General features: G+C 45.2%; 1 protein-coding gene across 12 annotated transcripts in view; it reads left to right on the forward strand.

Moving 5' to 3' along the window:
- The window catches only part of EVL (Enah/Vasp-like), a 223,175-nt gene that overhangs the window by 186,011 nt on the left and 12,672 nt on the right, over nt 1-24,492 (forward strand). For all 12 annotated transcript variants that reach the window (XM_069738372.1, XM_069738343.1, XM_069738342.1 and 9 more), the window contains 3 exons: nt 1,849-1,909; nt 2,062-2,122; nt 10,068-10,134. In XM_069738372.1, coding sequence (XP_069594473.1) covers nt 1,849-1,909; nt 2,062-2,122; nt 10,068-10,134 — 189 coding nt within the window. The remainder of the gene's footprint in view (nt 1-1,848; nt 1,910-2,061; nt 2,123-10,067; nt 10,135-24,492) is intronic.

A 24,492-nucleotide genomic window follows, 5' to 3' on the forward strand; every position in this document is an offset into this window, starting at 1 on the left:
AGGGGCTCTCCAAACGCGACATGGTGTCCGCTAAAGATTGGAGCCAATTTTTAATTGAAAAAGTCAAATGGCGCTCCTTCCCTTCCGAGCCCTGTCGTGCGCCCAAACAGTGGTTCCCCCCCACATATGGGGTATCGGTGCACTCAGGACAAATTGTACAATAACTTTTGGTGTCCAGTTTCTCTTTTTACCCTTGGGAAAATAAAAAAATTGTTGCTAAAACATCATTTTTGTGACTAAAAAGTTAAATGTTCATTTTTTTCCTTCCATGTTGCTTCTGCTGCTGTGAAGCACCTGAAGGGTTAATAAACTTCTTGAATGTGGTTTTGAGCACCTCGAGGGGTGCATTTTTTAGAATGGTGTCACTTTTGGGTATTTTCAGCCATATAGACCCCTCAAACTGACTTCAAATGTGAGGTGGTCCCTAAAAAAAATGGTTTTGTAAATTTTGCTGTAAAAATGAGAAATCGCTGGTCAAATTTTAACCCTTATAACTTCCTAACAAAAAAGAATTTTGGTTCCAAAATTGTGCTGATGTAAAGTAGACATGTGGGTAATGTTATTTATTAACTATTTTGTGTCACATAACTCTCTCGTTTAACAGAATAAAAATTCAAAATTTGAAAATTACAAAATTTTCAAAATTTTAGCCAAATTTCCATTTTTTTCACAAATACGGTAAACGCAAAAATTATCTACCTAAATTTACCACTAGCATGAAGCCCAATATGTCACGAAAAAACAATCTCAGAACCGCTAAGATTCGTTGAAGCGTTCCTGAGTTATTACCTCATAAAGGGACACTGGTCAGAATTACAAAAACCGGCAAGGTCTTTAAGGTCAAAATAGGCTGGGTCATGAAGTGGTTAACGCATCGGGTATTCTACAATATGTCTGTATATAGCAGCCACATAGTATATAGCACAGGCCACATAGTATTTGTCTGCTATATACTACATGGCTCCTATATACTACGTGGCCTGTGCTATATACTATGTGGCTGCTATATACATACATAAATACATATTCTAGAATACCCGATGCGTTAGAATCAGGCCACCATCTAGTGGTAGTTTATATTCTTGTACATAGGGACAGTATTATGGTAGTTATATTCTTGTACATAGGAGCAGTATTATAGTAGTTATCTTCTTGCACATAGGGACAGTATTATAGCAGTTATATTCTTGTACATAGGGGCAGTATTATAGTAGGTATATTATTGTATATAGGGCAGAATTATATTAGTTATATTCTTGTACATAGGGGCAGTATTATAGTAGTTATATTCTTGAACGTAGGAGCAGTACTATAGTAGTTATATTCATGTACATAGGAGCAGTATTATGGTAGTTATATTCTTGTACATAGGGGCAGTATTATAGTAGTTATATTCTTGTACATAGGAGCAGTATTATGGTAGTTATATTCTTGTACATAGGAGCAGTATTATAGTAGTTATATTCTTGTACATAGTGGGCTGTATTATGGTAGTTATATTTTTGTATATAGAAGCAGTATTATAGTAGTTATATTCCTGTGCATATAGGGAGCAGTTTTATAGTAGTTATATTCTTGTACATAGGAGCAGTATTATAGTAGTTATATTCTTGTACATAGGAGCAGTATTATAGTAGTTATATTCTTGTACATAGGAGCAGTATTATAGTAGTTATATTCTTGTACATAGAAGCAGTATTATAGTAATTATATTCTTGTACATAGGGGCAGTATTATAGCAGTTATATTCTTGTACATAGGAGCAGTATTATAGTTGCTTGAGCCTTGTACATAGGGGCAGTATTATAGTAGTAATATTCTTTAAGCAACAATATTTGTGTGTTGCAGAAGAAAAGCAGCATCACAGACAGAAAAGCCTGGGGACAAAAAAGAAGATGAATGCCAAAACGTGAGTGTCTATAAATCCTTCGTACCTCCAAATTACAGTATCTATATTTCACTATGTAATGCCGGTATATAGAATTATCCCAGTTACATCTTACAACCTGATATTCTACTGTGAGAATTGTTTTTTTAATCATTATGATCCTTTATATTTAGGAAGATGCCAGTCTCTCATCTTCTCCCAACACGCGGGGTCCCACACCTCAGAACTCTGCAGGTATACCAGCACTATTGTGTATATACATGTATGGGATCCTCACACTCTTCCCCCTAACACCAGCTCCGTATGGTCCTGAGCCATGGAAATATTATTTTCATAAGTAATTTAGGTCTGGTTCTCTGTTTTTGGCATTTGTTAGCACTATCATTACATAGCCAGTGTCTTAATTCTCTGCTTGTTAATTTCACCATAGTTTCTCGTATCTTGTCAGTGGTGGGACCTCTGATTTTTTGATTCAGAGTTCCAAATCTCCTGCTATAGGCATAAATATAATGAGGAACCAGCATTTTATTTAAAAAAAAAATCAAATGAGTAGTACACATGAAAACATTCAACTTTGGAATATATCTTATGACAACTTTGCTTCCTTCTCCTCTTGGCTTGATCTTTAATTCTCAATTTATGTGTAAAAATCTGTATTCAGTGATGACAGAATACTATATTACTGAGATAGGAGATTGCAGTTGGTGCTTATAAAATTCCATGTAGAAGGAAAGAGTGAGGAGCTAGAGCAGGGGTGGGGAATCTCAGGCCCCAGGGCCATTTAGGGCCCTCGATGACCTTTTATCAGGCCCCTGAGCAGGTTCTGAGGGACCGCTTTCTTGGGCAGGGAGCTGTATTTTGATTGCCACCAGCTCATTAATTTCTTCTTGCTCTGTTAGCACACACATGCAGTGTTCACTACTGAACACTGAAGGGCATGCTTCACTACTGAACACTGAAGGGCATGCAATGAAAGATTACGTCCTGACACCAGTGCCAGAGTCAGGATGTACTTTGTGGGCGGCGTTTGTACGGCCCCCGAAGGATGGTATAAATATCCAAATGGCCCTTGGCAGAAAAAAAGATTCCCCACTCCTGAGCTAGAGGAACTCATACAATTTGCTTTAAGTTGTCCTGAAACAACAGTTCTCCATAGAACTTTAAGCACCCACTGCCATCCCCTATCCCAAGACTTTCCCATTACTGAGATAAGATTCTATCAGTATCAGCTGTCATCTTTTATCTAGATAAAGGGGAGGAGGAGCTCTGTCTAGCTCCTCCCCTTTCCATCCACATACAATTGTATTCGTAACAACTGTCATTTCTCTCAGTAATGGGGGTCTTCACGGAGTACTGATTTTACCTCAGAATTGAGAATTTTCTTCATGACTGATCAGTTCTGACAGAGAAAGAAGCTGATTTTTCTAATAAAATATGTTACAAAGTTGCTTATTTTCACATGTAGTATTGATTTATTAAGTAAAAATGAATGCAACGGTTACTTTTTAACCCCTTTATGACTTTAGAAGTATTCATGCTTCCAGATCGCATGGTACTTACCGACCTTGGACGTATGGATACATCATGGTCGATTTTGCACGCACAGAGGCTATGTATGCTCGATCATTCTCCGGGTGTCATTTGATTCTGACAGTGACACCTAGCACTCAGTGAAGGCACTTTAAACCCCTAAATACTGTGATTGCTATCGATTGCAGAATTTAGCATGCAGTCAGAGGGAGGGAGCCCCCTCTGCTATCCAATCAGCACCCCCATGTCATCATTGTGAGGGGTTGATCGTCGCCATGGTCATGACAACATCTGGATCACCAGAGCTAGCAAACTTGTTAGATGTTGCTCAGAGCATGATATAGCAATTTTGTCAGTCTGTGTAAAAACAAAAAGTACACATTTGTCATCGCCGTGTCCAGAACGACCCGACCTATAAAACTGTTTCACTAGTTAATCCCTTTAGTGAACACACACACACACACACAAAAAAGGCAAAAACAAATGCTTTATCATATCGCCGCACAAAAAGTGGAATAAAACACGATCAAAAAGATGAAAGTGAATAAAAATGGTACTGCTGAAAACATCATCTTGTCCTGCAAAAAAACAAGCCACCATACAGCTCCATCAGCAGAAAAATAATGTTATAGCTCTCAGAATAAAGCGATACAAAAATAATTATTTTTTTCTATAAAACAATATACCGTAAATGCGGTATCGATGTAATCGTATTGACCCTTAGAATAAAGATGTCTTATCAATTTTACCACACAAGGAACGACATGAAAAAATATAAATTCCTGAATTGCTGGTTTTTGTTTATTAGGTCTCCTAAAAATCAGAATTTAAAAGCCAGCAAAAAATGTCATGTGTCATGTGCACCAATAAAAAAGTCAACTGGTCCCACAGAAACAAGCCATAATATGACTGTTGAACAAAATATGGAATAAATTATAGCTCAAAATATGGCGATACCAAAATTAGTTTTTGCAATAAAAAGCGTCTTTTAGGCTATGTGCACATGTTGCGGATTAGGCTTTGGAATTTCTGGTGCGGATTCTGCATCTCTTGGCAGAAAACACATGTGCGGATTTGACACGCTTTTTGTTTTCGAATTTTGTGCGGATTTGCTGCGGATTTACTGCATTTTTTACCCCTGCGGATTTCTATAATGGAATGGGTACAGAAACGCTGCAGATCCGCAAAAAATGAAGTGACATGCTACTACTTTTAATCAGCAGCGTTTCTGTACGTATTTTCCGTACCATTAGCACAGCATTTTTTTTTTATCATTGATTTACATTGTACTGTAAATCACTTGCGGATCTGCAGCGTTTCTGCACCGCAAAAAACGCTGCCGATCCACAGGAAATCCGCAACGTGTGCACATACTCTTAGTGTGTAACAGCAGCCAAACATAAAAATCGGATATAAATCTGGAATCACACCAATCTGAAGAATAAAGTTTTGTGTTCTTCTGAAAAAAAGGACACTGCTAAACTGAGGTAACTCTGCTGCCTCATTATAGTGATTGGATCCTTTTGGGGTTTCATCTGAATCACGTCACTCAAAGATTTAGATGGAAAACCAAAAGGAAGAGCTCAATGTAGAGCGCAGGATAAATGTGATCCCAAATGTTATGTAAAATGTTGCAATAAAAGCATCAACACAATCCACAAAAAAAGTCCCCACTCAAGTCCGTCATCAGTCATTGGAAATATAAGGGGCTTCCATGTTACTGGTAGCACAAAGGCTCTGGAAAAATGAAATGGCTGCTCGCCTCACCCCTTCCTCAAAATAAATTCTGTATATTCTGCACTCCCCAATCCAAATACCCCCTCCCTTCTGAGCCCTAGTGTGCATAAACCAAATTTAGCGTACATATGTTTGGAATTTCTGTAGCAATGACAGCAGCCTAATTTACAGGTGCGTGTCTCCAGAAGCATGAGCTGGCCAAAATGCAATGGTCATTACAACATACTGGTCACTACAATGAACTGGTCACTACCGCAGTTTGCAATTATCACTCAGTAACATCCACAGCTGCTTGTTTCTGGAAAACGCCCATGGAGTCAAAATCGTCACTACACCTGTAGATAAATTTACATAGGTATATAATTTTCAAAATGGGATCACTTGAGGGAGGGGATTCTGGTCTTCTAGCACTTAGGGGCTGTGTATATGAAGTACGCAAACTATTCTAGCAAAATCTGCTCTCCAGGAGGCAAATAGTGCTCCGTCCCTCCTGAGTCTTGCCCTATGGGTAAGCATTCCTTTACAGCCACATATGGGGTATTTCCACATTCAGACAAAATTGTGGGACAAACTTTAGTGCCAATTTTACCCATTTCCCAGTTTGAAGTTGTAAAACCTTGGGCCAAAACCGAGTTTTGCTGGTAAAAATGTAATTACGGTATTTTCTTCACTGCCCAATGGTATAAAATTCTGTGCAAATATGATCACTGCACCCCTAGATGAAACAATTGAGAGATATAGTTTGTAAAATGGTGTCTTGCGGGGGTTCTGCTGTTCTGGCACCTCAAAGGCTCTGCCAGCGTGACGTGGCACACTCAAACCAGTCTTCCCTTCTGAGCTTTGCACTGTGCGCAAAAGTAGCTTTCAACCACATATAGGGTATTGCTGAACTCAGGAGAAATGGCGCAACAAATTGCATCATGCTAAAAAACATTTCTTGTGTGAAAAACATGATTTTTTTTATTTTCATGGTTCAATGTTATAAACTTCTGAGAAGCACCTGGAGGTTCAAGGTGCTCACCATACATATAAGTTGCCTGAGGAGTCTAATTTTCAAAATGGTGTCACTTGTGGGGGAATTTCCACTCTTTCCCTTCAGAGCCCTGCCATGCGCCTAAACAGTATTTTTCCCTCACATATGGGGTATCGGCATGCTCAGGAGATATTACACAACACATTTTGGGGTCCATTTTGTCATGTCACCCTTGTGAAAATAAAAAAAATTAAGCCTAAAGTAAAATTTTTGTAAACAAAAATTTAAATGTTAAATTTTTTCCTTCCACATTCTAAAAATTTCTGTGAAGCATCGGAAGGGTTAACAAGCTTATTGAATGAGGTGTTGAGCACCTTGAGGGGTGCAGTTTTTAGAATTGTCACCTTTGGGTATTTTGTGTCATATAGGCCCTTCAAAGTCACTTCAAATGGTTTAGTGACGAAAAATCGTTGGCCAACTTTTAACCTTTATAAATTCCTATAAAAAAAAATATTGTTTTAAAAAAATTGCTACTGTAATGTAGACATGTGGGAAATGTTATTAACTATGTTTTGTGACAAAACGTTCTGATTTAGGGCAAAAAAATGTAAAAGTTTTTGCAAATCTTTTTTTTCCTCACAAATAAATGCAAGTCATATCGAAGAACTTACTAGAAAAAACTATCATGAAGTACAATATGTCACTAAAAACTCTCAGAATCAATTGGATCTGTTGAAGCGTTCCAGAGTTATTACCACATAAAACTGATACTGGTCAGAATTGTAAAATTTGGCCTGGTCATGAAAGTGCAAACAGCTTTGGGGGTAAAGGGGTTAAATTCTAGTATTATCTTTCTGCAGCTAATACTAGAGGGATCTAATTGCATTCTGCTCATACATTGATCTCACTGTATGCAGTGAACTCCCTCTAGGGGTGGTTGGAGCAATGTTAGAAAAACAAATCTCTGACTGCTACAAAAACATTAAGTTATTGCTAGAGATGGACGGACACCTGGATGAACGGGTCTGATCGAACATTTACAAAAAGTTTGAGTACCGGAACAGTACCCAGACCCCTTTCATTTGAATGGGGGGGCCCGAACATTCAGTGTTTGCTACGCTGTCATGTGCACACCACTTCTGATCGGCAGTGAAATCATCCCCGCCAGTCAGAGAGCCACGGTTCCCACGCTGTCAAAAGACAGCGTGAGCGCTCAGCTATGATTGGAGGTATAAAGTTTACCTCCGGTCACTTCTCCCATCATACGACACTTGCTGCCGCTATTAACAGCGAGAGCAAGAGCGACTGATGAGTGTATTGGTTAGCCTGCTCCTGCACTGTAAATTAATTTAAAACATAAACCTGCATGGGTTCCCCTGTATTTTTGATAATCAGCGAGGCAAAACTCACAGCTGGGGGCTGCAACCCTCAGCTGTCAGCTTTAGCAAGGCTTGTTATCAAGAATAGAGGGGTCCTCATGCTGGGCATGGGCCCCCCTATTTTTGACAACCAGCCTTGGAGAAGCAGACAGCTGGGGCCTGCTATTCTCAGGCTGGTAAGGGGCTATGGATATTGGCCCCCACCCCAGCCTGAAAATAGCAGCCCACAGCCACCCAGAGAAGGCACGTTTATTAGATGCACCAATTCTGGTGCATTGCCCGGCTCTTCCCACTTCCCCAGTAGCGGTGGCAAGTGGGGTTAATATTTGTGGGGTTGATGTCATCTTTGTATTGTCAGGTGACATCAAGCCCACAGATTACTAATGGAGAGGTGTCTATGAGACACCTATTCATTACTAATCCTATAGTAATATATATAGTAAATAAAGACACAGCAAGAATAAAGTCCTTTATTAGAAATAAGAGTAAACACAGTTTTACTTTTTTATTTAGAAATAAACACAGTTATACTCACCAAACGCCTATTCCACCGAAGTGCTCGTTCTCCTGTAATAAAACAAAAATAAAAAACAACAATATCCCTCACCTATCCTTCGTTCTGTCCCACGCCGTAATCCATGTCTGGATAAATAGTTTTCAACCTGGATGGTGCAAGATGTGACTGTTCAGGCTGAGAACCACTAGTGACTGAAACGCTGCGAGTGCAGCTTCAGTGACCAGCGGTGACGTCATCGAGGTTACCTCCGGTCACTGAGGCTGCGTTCCATGCCGCTCAGAATTGCCGTGACTTCAATAGTTTTTCTCGCGTTGCTAGCGGGGATCTCACCGAGGTCACGGCAGTTCATCCTGGCAGGGAAAGCAACCTCAGTGACCGGAGCTAACCTCGATGATGTCACCGCCGGCCACTGACGCTGCACTCGCAGCAGCTCAGTCACCAGTGGTTCTCAGCCTGGATGGCCGCATCTTGGAACCCTTCAGATTGAAAACTGTTTATCCCCCAGACATGGATTACGGCGTGGGACAGAATGACGGACAGGTGAGGGATATTGATGTTTAATTTTTTTTTATTACAGGAGAACGAGGGCTTCGGTGGAATAGGCGTTAGTTGAGTATACCTGTGTTTGTCATTTTTAAATAAAGTAGTAAAACTGTGTTTAGTCTTATTTCTAATAAAGGACTTTATTATTGCTGTGTCTTTATTTACCATACAACAATAGAATTAGTAATGATAGGCATCTGAGACACCTCTCCATTAATAAGCCGTGGGCTTGATGTTACCAGACAATACAAAGGTGACATCAACCCCATAAATATTAAACCTACTTGCCACAGCTACAGGGCAAGTGGAAAGAGCCGGGCAAACCCCAAGAATTGGCACATCTAATAGTTATGCCTTTTCTGGGCAGCTACGGGCTGCTATTTTTAGGCTGGGGGGAAATATCCATGGCCCCTTCCCAGCCTGAGAATACCAGCCCCCAGCTGTCTGCTTCAGCAAGGCTAGTTGTCAAAAATAGGGGGACCCGATGCGTTTTTTTTTTTTTAAAGATTATTTATTTAAACAATTTGAAAAAACAGCATGGGGATCCCTCTATTCTTGATAACCTGCCTTGTTGAAGCTGACAGCTGAGGGTTGCAGACCTCAGCTGTGAGTTTTGCCTGGCTGGTTATCAAAAATACAGGGGAAACCACGCTGTTTTTAATTATTTATTTACAGTGTAGGAGCTGGTTAATGAATACACCAATCGGCCGCTCCTGCTCTCGCTGTTATTAGCGACACCAGGTGTCGGATGATGGGAGCTGTAGTCCCATCCGCTGACCCCAGTGACCGGAGGTAAACTTTATACCTCCAATCACAGCTGAGCGCTTACAGCGTGGGAACCGCAGCTCTTTGACCGGTGGGGATGAGTTCACCACCGATCAGAAGCGGTGTCCTGTTTAGTCCATGTTCGGTGTCCGTGCCCGAAAAGTAGGTGTTCGGTACGGATGTCAAACTTGACTGTTCGGGTTCGCCCATCTCTAGATTACCTGAGGCCGAAGTCATCCTACCATACAACATGGCCGATTGCTATGTGATAAAACATTGCATAGCACTTGGCCCAGTGTTACTCTATAGACCAGCTCAGATCTGCGATTATTTTCTCTTGGCTAACTCGCACCCACATAAATCTATGGGTGTGAGTGACAACGCACAGCACTTGGATATCACCCAAGTACAGTGCAATATACGCCGACAGCAGAGGAGATTGAGAAATTAATTTCTCCGCCTCCTCTGCAGCTGTGGTCTGATTCTCTCTGTACGAGAGGATCGGAGGACAGTAGCATGACAATCGGCTCTCGCTACTAGCAGAGCAGGAGCCGAGGGTCATTAGAATATCGCATCGGATACCATACGATGGTGTGACTCCAGCCTTACACAGATTCTCGTACCTATAAATGATAAGTAGTTAATTGGTGGAGATCCACTTTAAAGCCTCCACTAAATGGACAGATATTCTATCACTGCCTGTCTCAGTTATCTAATACTGGTATCTTATTACAGACTTGGGTAAAAAACCATGGGAAAGAAGTAATTCAGTGGAAAAGCCTGTGCCCTCATTACTGTCCAGGTGAGTGCTCACCCCAGCTGGAGTCTCAGAACTCGGACTGTATCCTGTAGTGCTCACTATTGTTGTGCCCTCATACCATTGTCATAGAACTCCACTAGTGGTGAAGATCCTCGAAGCTAAGAGCCCCATCAATGTCAGCCAACCTCTAGGTACCAACCCAAACTACAGCTCTGTCACCATCATCTTGTGCTGTGCCGACTCTCACCTTCACCTGTCTGTGCTACATATGTCAGTGTAGTTGTCTGTGTTGTAGCATCATCGCATTTTTTTGTCTTATGCGTAGTGTATTGGATAGTGTAAACCAAACCTCCAACATCAAAATATCAAAAAAAATAATCTGCAGAAAGTCACTGTGTATATACAGTACATTACTGATCCTATATTATACTCCAGAGCTGCACTCACTACTCTGCTGGTGCAGTCACTGTGTACATACATTACTGATCCTGCACTAATCCAGAGTTACATCATGTATTATACGTCGGAGATGCAAGCACTACTGTGCTTGTACAGTCATTGTGTACATACATTACATTACTGATCCTGAGTTACCTCCTGTATTATACTCCAGAGCTGCACTCACTATTCTGCTGGTGCAGTCACTGTGTACATACATTACAATACTGATCCTGAGTTACATCCTGTATTATACCCCAGAGCTGCACTCACTATTCTGCTGGTGCAGTCACTGTGTACATACATTACATTACTGATCCTGAGTTACATCCTGTATTATAATCCAGAGCTGTACTCACTATTCTGCTGGTGCAGTCACTGTGTACATACTGTTGTGAATTCTGTGGCAGAGCTCCCTCCTGTGGTCACAAGTGGTACTTCGGCTGATTCTCTCTATGAGCTTCCGTTGGTGGAGGAGAGTGGTACTGCGGCTTCTGAGTTTCCTTCCTCAGGTGATGGGGTGAAGTCGTTAGGTGCTGCTCTATTTTACTCCACCTAGTGCTTTGATCCTGGCCTCCAGTCAATGTTCTAGTATTGGACCTGTTTCCTCCTGGATCGTTCCTGTGGCCTGCTGCTCTGCATAGCTAAGTTCCGCTTTTGTTATTTTGTTTGCTGTTTTTTTCTGTCCAGCTTGCTTATTTGTTTTTTCTTGCTTGCTGGAAGCTCTGGGACGCAGAGGGTGTACCTCCGTGCCGTTAGTTCGGTACGGAGGGTCTTTTTGCCCCCTTTGCATAGTTGTTTGTAGGGTTTTGTGTTGACCGCAAAGTTACCTTTCCTATCCTCGCTCTGTTTAGTAAGTCGGGCCTCACTTTGCTAAATCTATTTCATCTCTACGTTTGTCTTTTCATCTTAACTCACAGTCATTATATGTGGGGGCTGCCTTTTCCTTTGGGGTATTTCTCTGAGGCAAGGTAGGCTTATTTCCTATCTTCAGGCTAGCTAGTTTCTCAGGCTGTGCCGAGTTGCATAGGGAGCGTTAGGCGCAATCCACGGCTACCTCTAGTGTGGTTGGAGAGGATTAGGGATTGCGGTCAGCAGAGTTTCCACGTCTCAGAGCTCGTTCTATGTTTTTGGGTTATAGTCAGGTCACTGTATGTGCTCTGACTTCTATGTCCATTGTGGTACTGAATTACCAAATCATAACAGTACTGGAGGCCCAAAGTACTAATGATTCTCAATAGAGGGAAAAAAGAAGTTCTGAGACCATTTTTTTTTCTCTGCACTGTGTTTTGCCTTTTTTTCCCCTAGACATTTGGGTGGTTCAGGACACAGGTGTAGCGATGGACATTAAAGGTCTGTCTTCATGTGTGGATCAGCTCACGGCAAGAGTACAAAATATTCAAGACTTTGTGGTTCAGAATTCTATGTTAGAACCAAGAATTCCTATTCCCGATTTGTTTTTTGGAGATAGAACTAAATTTCTGAGTTTCAAAAATAATTGTAAACTATTTCTGGCTTTGAAACCTCGCTCCTCTGGTGACCCAGTTCAACAAGTTAGGATCATTATTTCTTTTTTACGTGGCGACCCTCAGGACTGGGCATTTTCTCTTGCGCCAGGAGATCCTGCATTAAGTAATATCGATGCGTTTTTCCTTGCGCTCGGATTGCTGTACGATGAACCTAATTCAGTGGATCAGGCAGAGAGAAATTTGCTGGCTCTGTGTCAGGCTCAGGATGAGATAGAGGTATATTGTCAGAAATTTAGAAAGTGGTCCGTACTCACTCAGTGGAATGAAGGTGCGCTCGCAGCTATTTTCAGAAAGGGTCTCTCTGAAGCCCTTAAGGATGTCATGGTGGGATTTCCTATGCCTGCTGGTCTCAATGAGTCTATGTCTTTGGCCATTCAGATCGGTCGACGCTTGCGTGAGCGTAAATCTGTGCACCATTTGGCGGTATTATCTGAGCATAAACCTGAGCCTATGCAGTGCGATAGGACTTTGACCAGAGTTGAACGGCAAGAACACAGACGTCAGAATGGGCTGTGTTTCTACTGTGGTGATTCCACTCATGCTATCTCTGATTGTCCTAAGCGCACTAAGCGGTTCGCTAGGTCTGCCACCATTGGTACGGTACAGTCAAAATTTCTTTTGTCCGTTACCTTGATCTGCTCTTTGTCATCTTATTCTGTCATGGCATTTGTGGATTCAGGCGCTGCCCTGAATTTGATGGACTTGGAGTATGCTAGGCGTTGTGGGTTTTTCTTGGAGCCCTTGCAGTGTCCTATTCCATTGAGAGGAATTGATGCTACGCCTTTGGCCAAGAATAAGCCTCAGTACTGGACCCAGCTGACCATGTGCATGGCTCCTGCACATCAGAAGGTTATTCGCTTTCTGTTGTTGCATAATCTGCATGATGTGGTCGTGTTGGGGTTGCCATGGCTACAAGTCCATAATCCAGTATTAGATTGGAAATCCATGTCTGTATCCAGCTGGGCTTGTCAGGGGGTACATGGTGATGTCCCATTTCTGTCTATTTCGTCATCCACCCCTTCTGAGGTTCCAGAGTTCTTGTCTGATTACCGGGATGTATTTGATGAGCCCAAGTCCGATACCCTACCTCCGCATAGGGATTGTGATTGTGCTATCGATTTGATTCCTGGTAGTAAATTCCCAAAAGGTCGACTGTTTAATTTATCTGTGCCTGAGCACGCCGCTATGCGGAGTTACGTGAAGGAGTCCTTGGAGAAGGGGCATATTCGCCCGTCATCGTCGCCATTAGGAGCAGGGTTCTTTTTTGTGGCCAAGAAGGATGGTTCGCTGAGACCTTGTATAGATTACCGCCTTCTAAATAAGATCACGGTTAAATTTCAGTACCCCTTGCCGTTGTTATCTGATTTGTTTGCTCGGATTAAGGGGGCTAGTTGGTTCACCAAGATAGATCTTCGTGATGCGTATAATCTTGTGCGTATTAAGCGAGGCGATGAATGGAAAACTGCATTTAATACGCCCGAGGGCCATTTTGAGTATCTTGTAATGCCATTCGGACTTGCCAATGCTCCATCAGTGTTTCAGTCCTTTATGCATGACATCTTCCGAGAGTACCTGGATAAATTCCTGATTGTATACTTGGATGATATTTTGATCTTCTCGGATGATTGGGAGTCTCATGTGAAGCAGGTCAGAATGGTGTTTCAGGTCCTGCGTGCTAATTCTTTGTTTGTGAAGGGATCAAAGTGTCTCTTTGGTGTTCAGAAGGTTTCATTTTTGGGGTTCATTTTTTCCCCTTCTACTATCGAGATGGACCCTGTTAAGGTCCAAGCCATCCATGATTGGACTCAGCCGACATCTCTGAAAAGTCTGCAAAAGTTCCTGGGCTTTGCTAATTTTTATCGTCGCTTCATCTGCAATTTTTCTAGTATTGCTAAACCATTGACCGATTTGACCAAGAAGGGTGCTGATGTGGTCAATTGGTCTTCTGCTGCTGTGGAAGCTTTTCAAGAGTTGAAGCGTCGTTTTTCTTCTGCCCCTGTGTTGTGTCAACCAGATGTTTCGCTTCCATTCCAGGTCGAGGTTGACGCTTCTGAGATTGGAGCAGGGGCTGTTTTGTCGCAGAGAAGTTCTGATTGCTCGGTGATGAAACCATGCGCCTTCTTTTCCAGGAAGTTTTCGCCTGCTGAGCGAAATTATGATGTTGGCAATTGAGAGTTGCTGGCCATGAAGTGGGCATTCGAAGAGTGGCGTCATTGGCTTGAAGGAGCTAAGCATCGCGTGGTGGTCTTGACTGATCATAAGAACTTGACTTATCTCGAGTCTGCCAAGTGGTTGAATCCTAGACAGGCTCGTTGGTCGCTGTTTTTTGCCCGTTTTGACTTTGTGATTTCGTACCTTCCGGGCTCTAAAAATGTGAAGGCGGATGCCCTGTCTAGGAGTTTTGTGCCCGACTCTCCGGGTTTATCTGAGCCGGCGGGTATTCTCAAAGAGGGAGTAATTGTGTCTGCCATCTCCCCTGATTTGCCGCGGGTGCTGCAAAAATTTCAGGCTAATAAACCTGATCGTTGCCCAGCGGAGAAACTGTTTGTCCCTGATAGGTGGACGAATAAGGTTATCTCTGAGGTTCATTGTTCGGTGTTGGCTGGTCATCCTGGAATCTTTGGTACCAGAGAGTTAGTGGCTAGATCCTTTTGGTGGCCATCTCTGTCGCGGGATGTGCGTTCTTTTGTGCAGTCCTGTGGGATTTGTGCTCGGGCTAAGCCCTGCTGTTCTCGTGCCAGTGGGTTGCTTTTGCCCTTGCCGGTCCCGAAGAGGCCTTGGACACATATCTCTATGGATTTTATTTCAGATCTTCCCGTCTCTCAAAAAATGTCAGTCATTTGGGTGGTTTGTGATCGCTTCTCTAAGATGGTCCATTTGGTACCCTTGTCTAAATTACCTTCCTCCTCTGATTTGATGCCCTTGTTCTTCCAGCATGTGGTTCGTTTACATGGCATTCCAGAGAATATCGTTTCTGACAGAGGTTCCCAGTTTGTTTCGAGGTTTTGGCGAGCCTTTTGTGCTAGGATGGGCATTGACTTGTCTTTTTCCTCGGCTTTCCATCCTCAGACTAATGGCCAGACCGAACGAACCAATCAGACCTTGGAAACATATCTGAGATGCTTTGTTTCTGCTGATCAGGATGACTGGGTGTCCTTTTTGCCTTTGGCTGAGTTCGCCCTTAATAATCGGGCCAGCTCGGCTACCTTGGTTTCGCCGTTTTTCTGTAACTCTGGGTTCCATCCTCGTTTCTCTTCAGGGCAGGTTGAGTCTTCGGACTGTCCTGGTGTGGATATTGTGGTGGACAGGTTGCAGCAGATTTGGACTCATGTAGTGGACAATTTGACCTTGTCCCAGGAGAAGGCTCAACGTTTCGCTAATCGCAGACGCTGTGTGGGTCCCCGACTTCGTGTTGGGGATTTGGTTTGGTTGTCTTCTCGTCATATTCCTATGAAGGTTTCCTCTCCTAAGTTTAAACCTCGTTTCATTGGTCCGTATAGGATTTCTGAGGTTCTTAATCCTGTGTCTTTTCGTCTGACCCTTCCAGATTCTTTTTCCATTCATAACGTATTCCATAGGTCATTGTTGCGGAGATACGTGGCACCTATGGTTCCATCTGTTGATCCTCCTGCCCCGGTTTTGGTGGAGGGGGAGTTGAAGTATATTGTGGAGAAGATTTTGGATTCTCGTGTTTCAAGACGGAAACTCCAGTATCTGGTTAAGTGGAAGGGTTATGCTCAGGAAGATAATTCCTGGGTCTTTGCCTCTGATGTCCATGCTCCCGATCTTGTTCGTGCCTTTCATATAGCTCATCCTGGTCGTCCTGGGGGCTCTGGTGAGGGTTCGGTGACCCCTCCTCAAGGGGGGGGTACTGTTGTGAATTCTGTGGCAGAGCTCCCTCCTGTGGTCACAAGTGGTACTTCGGCTGATTCTCTCTGAGCTTCCGTTGGTGGAGGAGAGTGGTACTGCGGCTTCTGAGTTTCCTTCCTCAGGTGATGGGGTGAAGTCGTTAGGTGCTGCTCTATTTTACTCCACCTAGTGCTTTGATCCTGGCCTCCAGTCAATGTTCTAGTATTGGACCTGTTTCCTCCTGGATCGTTCCTGTGGCCTGCTGCTCTGCTTAGCTAAGTTCCGCTTTTGTTATTTTGTTTGCTGTTTTTTTCTGTCCAGCTTGCTTATTTGTTTTTTCTTGCTTGCTGGAAGCTCTGGGACGCAGAGGGTGTACCTCCGTGCCGTTAGTTCGGTACGGAGGGTCTTTTTGCCCCCTTTGCGTGGTTGTTTGTAGGGTTTTGTGTTGACCGCAAAGTTACCTTTCCTATCCTCGCTCTGTTTAGTAAGTCGGGCCTCACTTTGCTAAATCTATTTCATCTCTACGTTTGTCTTTTCATCTTAACTCACAGTCATTATATGTGGGGGCTGCCTTTTCCTTTGGGGTATTTCTCTGAGGCAAGGTAGGCTTATTTCCTATCTTCAGGCTAGCTAGTTTCTCAGGCTGTGCCGAGTTGCATAGGGAGCGTTAGGCGCAATCCACAGCTACCTCTAGTGTGGTTGGAGAGGATTAGGGATTGCGGTCAGCAGAGTTTCCACGTCTCAGAGCTCGTTCTATGTTTTTGGGTTATAGTCAGGTCACTGTATGTGCTCTGACTTCTATGTCCATTGTGGTACTGAATTACCAAATCATAACAACATACATTACATTACTGATCCTGAGTTACATCCTGTATTATACTCCAGAGCTGTACTCACTATTCTGCTGGTGCAGTCACTGTGTAAATACATTATATTACCGATCCTGAGTTACATCCTGTATTATACTCCAGAGCTGCACTCACTATTCTGCTGGTGCAGTCACTGTGTACATACATTACATTACTGATCCTGAGTTACATCCTGTATTATACTCCAGAGCTGCACTCACTATTCTTCTCGTATATTCACTGTGTACATGTATTTTACAGTTTAGTGACACATTCTTAATAGTAATGGTCCCCGCCAAGTGTCCTGTCTTCCCGCTCAAACTGCTATTTAAGTTGGATCCACCCCCATCAGTCAGGTGCCCTGTACTGCTCCGGTCAGTAATCTCTTCCCCCTCCAACACTGGTGACAGCCCGGATGGTTCTGGCTCAGACACACAGGAGAGACCATTAACTTGGCTCTCCTCCCTATATGGTCATGGACCATTATCGCTGGTACCATGCGGTCGTGGGCAAGTATCACAGGTGTTCCTCTGTACCATGTGGTCATGGGCCACCATCACAGCTGCTCCTCTGTACCCTGCTGCCGTGGGCAGCCATTGCAGGTGCTCCTCTCTACCATGTTGTCGTGGGCCGCTATCACAGGTGCTCCTCAGTACCATGTGGTCGTGGGCAGCTATCACAAGTGCTCCTCTGTACCATGTGGTTGTGGGCCACTATCACAGATTCTCCTCTGTACCATATGTAATGGGCCGCTATCGCGGGTGCTTCTCTGTATCATGTGGTCATGGGCCGCTATCGCAGGAGCTTCTCTGTACTATGTGATCATGGGCCACTATCACGGGTGCTTCTCTGTACCATGTGGTCGTGGGCCGCTATCACAGGAGCTTCTCTGTACTATGTGGTCATGTGCTGCTCTCGCAGGTGCTCCTCTGTACCATGTGGTTGTGGGATGACATTGCAGGTGCTCCTCTGTACCATGTGGTTGTGGGCCGCTATCACAGGTGCTCCTCTGTACCATGTTGTCGTGGGCCACTATCACAGGTGCTCCTCTGTACCATATGGCCATGGATCCCTATCTCGGATGCTCCTCTGTACCATGTGGTCGTGGGCCACTATCACAGGTGTTTCTCTGTACCATGTGGTCATGTGCTGCTATCACGGGTGCTCCTCTGTACCATGTGTTCATGGGCCGCTATCTCGGGTGCTCCTCTGTACCATGTGGTCATGGGAAGCCATTGCAGGTGCTCCTCTGTACCATGTGGTCATGGGCCACTATCGTGGGTGCTCCTCCGTACCATGTGGTCGCGGGCCGCTATCGCTGGTGCTCCTCCGTACCATGTGGTTGTGGGAAATCATTGCAGGTGCTCCTCTGTACCATGTAGTTGTGGGCCGCTATCACAGGTGCTCCTCTGTACCATGTGGTTGTGGGCCGCTATCACATGTGCTCCTCTGTGCCATGCTGTTGTGGGCCGCTATCACATGTGCTCCTCTGTGCCATGTTGTCGTGGGCCACTATCACAGGTGCTCCTCTGTACCATGTGGTTGTGGGCCGCTATCACGTGCTCCTCTGTACCATGTGGTCGCGGGCCGCTATCGCTGGTGCTCCTCCGTACCATGTGGTTGTGGGAAATCATTGCCTCCATATAGTATAATACACCAGATTGTCCTCAGTATAGTATCATGTACCAGATAGTCCTCAATATAGTATAATGCACTCAACATAGGCCTACTCTATATTGTATAATGCACCCCCATAGGCAAACTCTATAGCACAAGGCAGCACCCATAGACAGACTCTGTAGTATAAGGTAGCACCCCATAGGCAGACCCTGTAGTATACAGTAGCACCCCGCAGTCAGACCCTGTAGTATAAAGCAGCACCCCTATAGGCAGACCCGGTAGTATAAGACAGTACCCCTATAGGCAGACCCTGTGCTATAAAGCAGCACCTCCATAGGCAGACCCTGTACTATAAGGCAGCACCCCTATAGTCAGACCCTGTACTATAAGGCAGCACCCTTATAGGCAGACCCTGTAGTATAAGACAGCACCCCTATAGGCAAACCCTGTAGTATAAGGCAGCAGCCCCCATAGGCAGACCCTGTAGTATAAGGCAGCACCCCCCATAGGCAGACCCTGTAGTATAATGCAGACCCCCCTATAGGCAGACCCTGTAGTATAAGGCAGCAGATTCATAGGCAGACCCTGTAGTATAAGTCAGCACCCCCATAGACAGACCCTGCAGTGTAAGACAGTACCCCATAGGCAGATCCTGTAGTATAAGGCAGACCCCCATAAACAGACCCTGTAGTATTAGGCAGACCTCCCCATAGGCAGACCCTGTAGTATAAGGCAGACCCCCCCATAGGCAGACCCTGTAGTATTAGGCAGACCCTGTAGTATTAGGCAGACCCCCCATAGGCAGCATCTGTAGTATTAGGCAGACCCCCTATAGGCAGACCCTGTAGTATTAGGCAGACCCCCTATAGTCAGATACCTGTAGTATTAGGCAGACCCCCCCCATAGGCAGACTCTGTAGTATTAGGTAGACCCCCCCTATAGGCGGACCCTGTAGTATTAGGCAGACCCCCCATAGGCAGATTCTGTAATATAAGGCAGCCCCCCTTAAAAAAAAAAAAATACTCACCTCTTTTTCCTGTTTCCCCACTGCTCTGAGCTCCCGCTTGTCTCCTGGGCGCCGGAAAGTGACAGGGGGATGATTGCCGGTACAGCTGACCCTGTGATGACAGGCGGGGGGCCCACTTCTGGCACCGGGCCCCCCCCTGCCTGCTCAGGGGTCCCATAGCGGCAGAGCAGGGAGACCGATTCTCCCTGCTCTGCCTCAGAAGGTAACTGTAAAGTTGGTAGCGTAGCTCCCGGGGGGCCCCCCTCTGAGCATCGGGCCCGGGGCCACCGCACCCTCTGCCCTCCGTTAGCTGCGCTACTGCCATGTGTTCATGGGCCGCTAGCGCAGGTGCTCCTCTGTATCATGTGGTCGTGGGAAGCCATTGGAGGTGCTCTTCTGTACTATGTGGTTGTGGGCCGCTATCACAAGTGCTCCTCTGTACCATGTTGTCGTGGGCCACTATCACAGGTGCTCCTCTGTACCATGTGGTCATGTGCTGCTATCGCGGGTGCTCCTCTGTACCATGTGTTCATGGGCCGCTATCGCGGGTGCTCCTCTGTACCATGTATTCTTGGCCGCTATCGCGGGTGCTCCTCTGTACCATGAGGTAATGGGAAGCCATTGCAGGTGCTCCTCTGTACCATGTGGTCATGGGCCACTATCGTGGGTGCTCCTCCGTACCATGTGGTCATGGGCCCCTATCGCGAGTGCTTCTCCGTACCATGTGGTTGCGGGAAACCATTGCAGGTGCTCCTCTGTACCATGTGGTTGTGGGCCGCTATCACAGGTGCTCCTCTGTACCATGTGGTTGTGGGCCGCTATCACAGGTGCTCCTCTGTACTGTGTGGTCGGAGGCCGCTATCACAGGTGTTCCTCTATACCATGTGGTTGTGGGCCGCTATCACAGTTGCTCCTCTGTACCATGTGGTTGGGCGCCGCTATGACAGGTGCTCCTCTGTACCATGTGGTTGGGAGCCGCTATCACAGGTGCTCCTCTATACCATGTGGTTGGGGGCCGCTATCACATGTGCTCCTCTGTACCATGTTGTCATGGGCCGCTATCACATGTGCTCCTCTGTACCATGTGGTCATGGGCCACCATCACAGCTGCTCCTCTGTACCCCGCTGCCGTGGGCAGCCATTGCAGGTGCTCCTCTGTACCATGTGGTTGTGGGATGCCATTGCAGGTGCTCCTCTGTACCATGTGGTCATGGGCAGCTATCACAGGTGCTCCTCTGTAGCATGTGGTCGTGGGCCACTATCACAGCTGCTCCTCTGTACCATGTGTAATGGGCTGCTATCGCGGGTGCTTCTCTGTGCCATGTGGTCGTGGGCCGCTATCACAGGAGCTTCTCTGTACCATTTGGTCGTGGGAAGCCATTGCAGGTGCTCCTCTGTACCATGTGGTCATGTGCTGCTATTGCGGGTGCTCCTCTGTGCCATGTGGTCATGGGCCGCTATCGTAGGTGCTCCTCTGTACCATGTGGTCATGGGAAGTCATTGCAGCTGCTCCTCTGTACCATGTTGTCGTGGACCACTATCACAGGTGCTCCTCTGTACTATGTGGTCTGAGGCCACTATCACAGGTGCTTCTCTGTACCATGTTGTCGTGGGCCGCTATCACAGGTGCTCCTCTGTACTATGTGGTCTGAGGCGACTATCACAGGTGCTCTTCTGTATCATGTGGTCGTGGGACGTATGACGCCCAGGAGACCGGGATACCCAGCACCGGACCAATGGAGTCTGTCTGTTGAGGGGGATGTCACGGGTGGCTTGACCCGGTGCTGTGGCCTCAGGCAATGCACAGTGTAAGGGGTATCGTGAGGGGACAGGCACTTACTTGATCAGCAGCAGGTTCTCCCAGCGGTGACGATCCCGATCCTGGATAGATGGCTATTGTCCAAATGAAAGACTGAAGCACTGAAACGTTTAACCAGTTTACTTTAACATAAAGGGATTTACAACCAGTCCTGTCACCGGAGTCTGTATGGGAACTCTGAGTTACTTTGACCCTGCCGGGGTCTTCGCCTCTTATTGTGCGCAATTTCTGTGTGGCCCTGCTGCTGTATGTGAACTGGCTGCCGGCCCAATCTGTCCCCTCCGGGTCCTGGTTCGACGGGCAACCCGAGTCCTTTTATCGGCTTACCCCCTCTGGGAGTACCGCTGAACTCTGTATCTGTTGCTGCGTCCGGCCCTAGTGAAGCTGATATCACCTCACGTTTTTCCGGTTGCTGTATTATATATAATGAATACAGCCACGGATCCGGTATCCGTCTTTGCGCCTGTTCTGGGTAGTGATTAATGCTACCCGGTTCTCACAATGTCCTTTTTCTCTATCCCTCTTCTCCTCAGGCCGGTGATTTAGGCCTGGTAACAGTCACAGGGCTGTTAGAGATTCAACTGTATGACCTCTCACTATCAGCTCCTTGGCCCAACTGCCATTTCTTCTCTCAGACCAGAATGGATTAAGGGGAGTCTCTGGAGCTCCCCCTTCTGGCCGGAGGTGGTAGTGCAGTTTTGCTATCTTAATATTTGTGTTTAGTGTCAGTAACTATTTTTGTGGCAAATACCCCTAGGGGTGCCACATTCCCCCTTAGTTAAGAACAGTACTCCGGGACTGTGGGACGATAACATTTTGAAATAACAATTAATATGTACAGAGTCTTAAAAATGAAAAGTTACAAAAAACCACTCAAGGAAACAAAAATAGAGTTCTGTAAAAAGTCACTTCAAATAGCGTCCATTAATACAGTTCTACCCTTGAAGGTACTCAATAGAAAGTCTAAAGAAAGTTCATAAAGAGCAAAAAGCAAAGTTCAAAAAGCAGTCTTTCCGGAGCTTTGATTTAGTGCCTCCGGGCTGATAACAAGTTCAAGAATATGCAAGAAGTTCATACAGACAAGTCTCTGTAGGTACTGGGCTTAAACGTTGCAGACTGATAACAATGACTATACTACATTTTCTGTTTAACTATATACGGCATAACATATATACAATTCACATTATGAGCTTTATAGTTGGTAATCTGCATACCTGGCCGGTAATTGACCCTGGGTACTACGCTGTGATCTACGTAATAGCGGTATCTCTTCATGTGGAGTACTACTGTCTACTGCGGATGTAGTATCTGCCCGCCCTGCTAAAGATAATTCCACGACTATGGAGTTGGCAAGTCCACCGTGAATGGGATTACTCTGACCAGGAATCTGTTCTTCCTGGCCTGGAACCTCCTGTAGTACGGGGTCAGCCTCCTCCTGTCTTGGGACTTCTGGTATTGGGTTCGGTGTTGGGTAAAAGGCCACCATGGGAACCACTACTCCACCATGGTATGTTAGTAGGGTTTTGGGAAAGTCTCCTATACAGGTGTGATACATTTCCTCTTCTTTTTCCTTTACTGGTTGGACCTGCATGGGTTGAATAACTTCTGGTTCTGGCTGGACAACTTCTGGCTCTTTCAATGCTTCCGGACATAATTTAAGATTGTCTCTTGACACTAGTACAGATGTTAAGCCTCCGTTTTTGCTAATGAGACACATTTTAGGATTATCCATTCTTGTTGGTAAAACTGTGTAGGGTACGGCTTCCCACTGATTGTCTAGTTTATTGGTTCGACGATTTCTCTTGAGCACTTGGTCACCCGGTCTTAATGGGGTCGCTAGAGCATTCTGGTTGAAAGTTCGCTCTTGTCTTTCTCTAGTTTGCTGAAGGCTTCTTTCCACACTCTCTTGCACTTGGCGATACTGCTTTTGCCGTATGATATCCCAATTGGAGTCTTGAACTTCTGCGTCTGGTTTCAGAATTCCCATTTCTAGATCAATTGGTAATTGGCCGGGTCTTGCACGCATAAGGTAAGCTGGGGTGCAGTTGGTGGAGCTCACCGGGACATGATTATACAGATCCACCAAGTCAGGCAATTTCTCTGGCCATTGATTCCTTTCTGTCTCAGGTAAAGTCTTTAGTAGGTCTATTACAATATGGTTCATCTTCTCGCATAAGCCGTTTGTTTGTGGATGATAGGCCGTCGTCCGGATCTTTTTGCAACCATACATATTACAGAATTCTCTGAAGATCTCTGATTCAAAGGCTGTACCTTGGTCGGTGAGAACCTGTTCCGGATATCCATGGGGTCTACAAAAGTACGTTTGGAACGCTTTGGCTGCTGTTTTTGCTGTCAGATCTTTTACGGGTACTACTACCAAGAAGCGTGAATAATGGTCCACGATGGTCAAGGCATAGACATAGCCGGACCGGCTTGGTGTCAACTTCACGTGGTCCATGGCTACAAGTTCAAGTGGTTGTTTGGTGATTATGGGCTGCAGTGGTGCTCTTTGGTTCTTTTGATCGTTTCTTCTGAGGTTGCACGGGCCACAATTTCTGCACCACTGTTCGATTGATTTTCTCATCCCGACCCAATAAAATCTTTCTCTTAGAAGTACTTCTAACTTTTTCCAACCGAAGTGACCAGCACCATTATGGTAAGCTTCGAGGACCATCTTGACATCTTGTTTAGGCACGATAATCTGCCAAACCAATTCATGTGTTTTCGGATTGGTGTACCTTCTACAGAGCTTCCCTTGATACAGGAACATTTTGCCTCTCTGTTTCCAGAGTTGATGCGTCTCTTCTGGGGCATCCTCATAGGGATATGCACTTTGCTCAGTTAACAGTTCCTTCACCAACTTCACAGCCGGATTGCTGTCTTGGGTGTCAGCCCATCTATGGTGTGCTAACGGATTAAAATTCACTTCTTGTTGTTTCTGATAGGTACTTGACTGATGATGTTTTGCCTTGGGATGATGGAAGGCTGGTAGTTCAATTTCTTCAAGCTCCCCTGTTTCTTCTTCTACATCTCTCAAGTGTGGCATCCGGGATAGGGCATCGGCATTTCCATTCTTGCGACCTGCTCGATACTTGATCTTGAAGTTGTAATTAGATAACCGGGCTATCCATCGCTGTTCTAACGCACCTAATTTGGCTGTGTCCAGGTGGGTCAACGGATTGTTGTCAGTATAGACAATAAATTCTGCAGCAGCCAGATAGTGTTTGAAACGTTCAGTCACAGCCCAAACTACTGCCAGTAGTTCCAATTTGAAGGAGCTATAATTTTCTG

The sequence above is a fragment of the Ranitomeya imitator genome, chromosome 1 (assembly GCF_032444005.1).
Source record: "Ranitomeya imitator isolate aRanImi1 chromosome 1, aRanImi1.pri, whole genome shotgun sequence".
NCBI classification, from domain to species: Eukaryota; Metazoa; Chordata; class Amphibia; order Anura; family Dendrobatidae; genus Ranitomeya; species Ranitomeya imitator.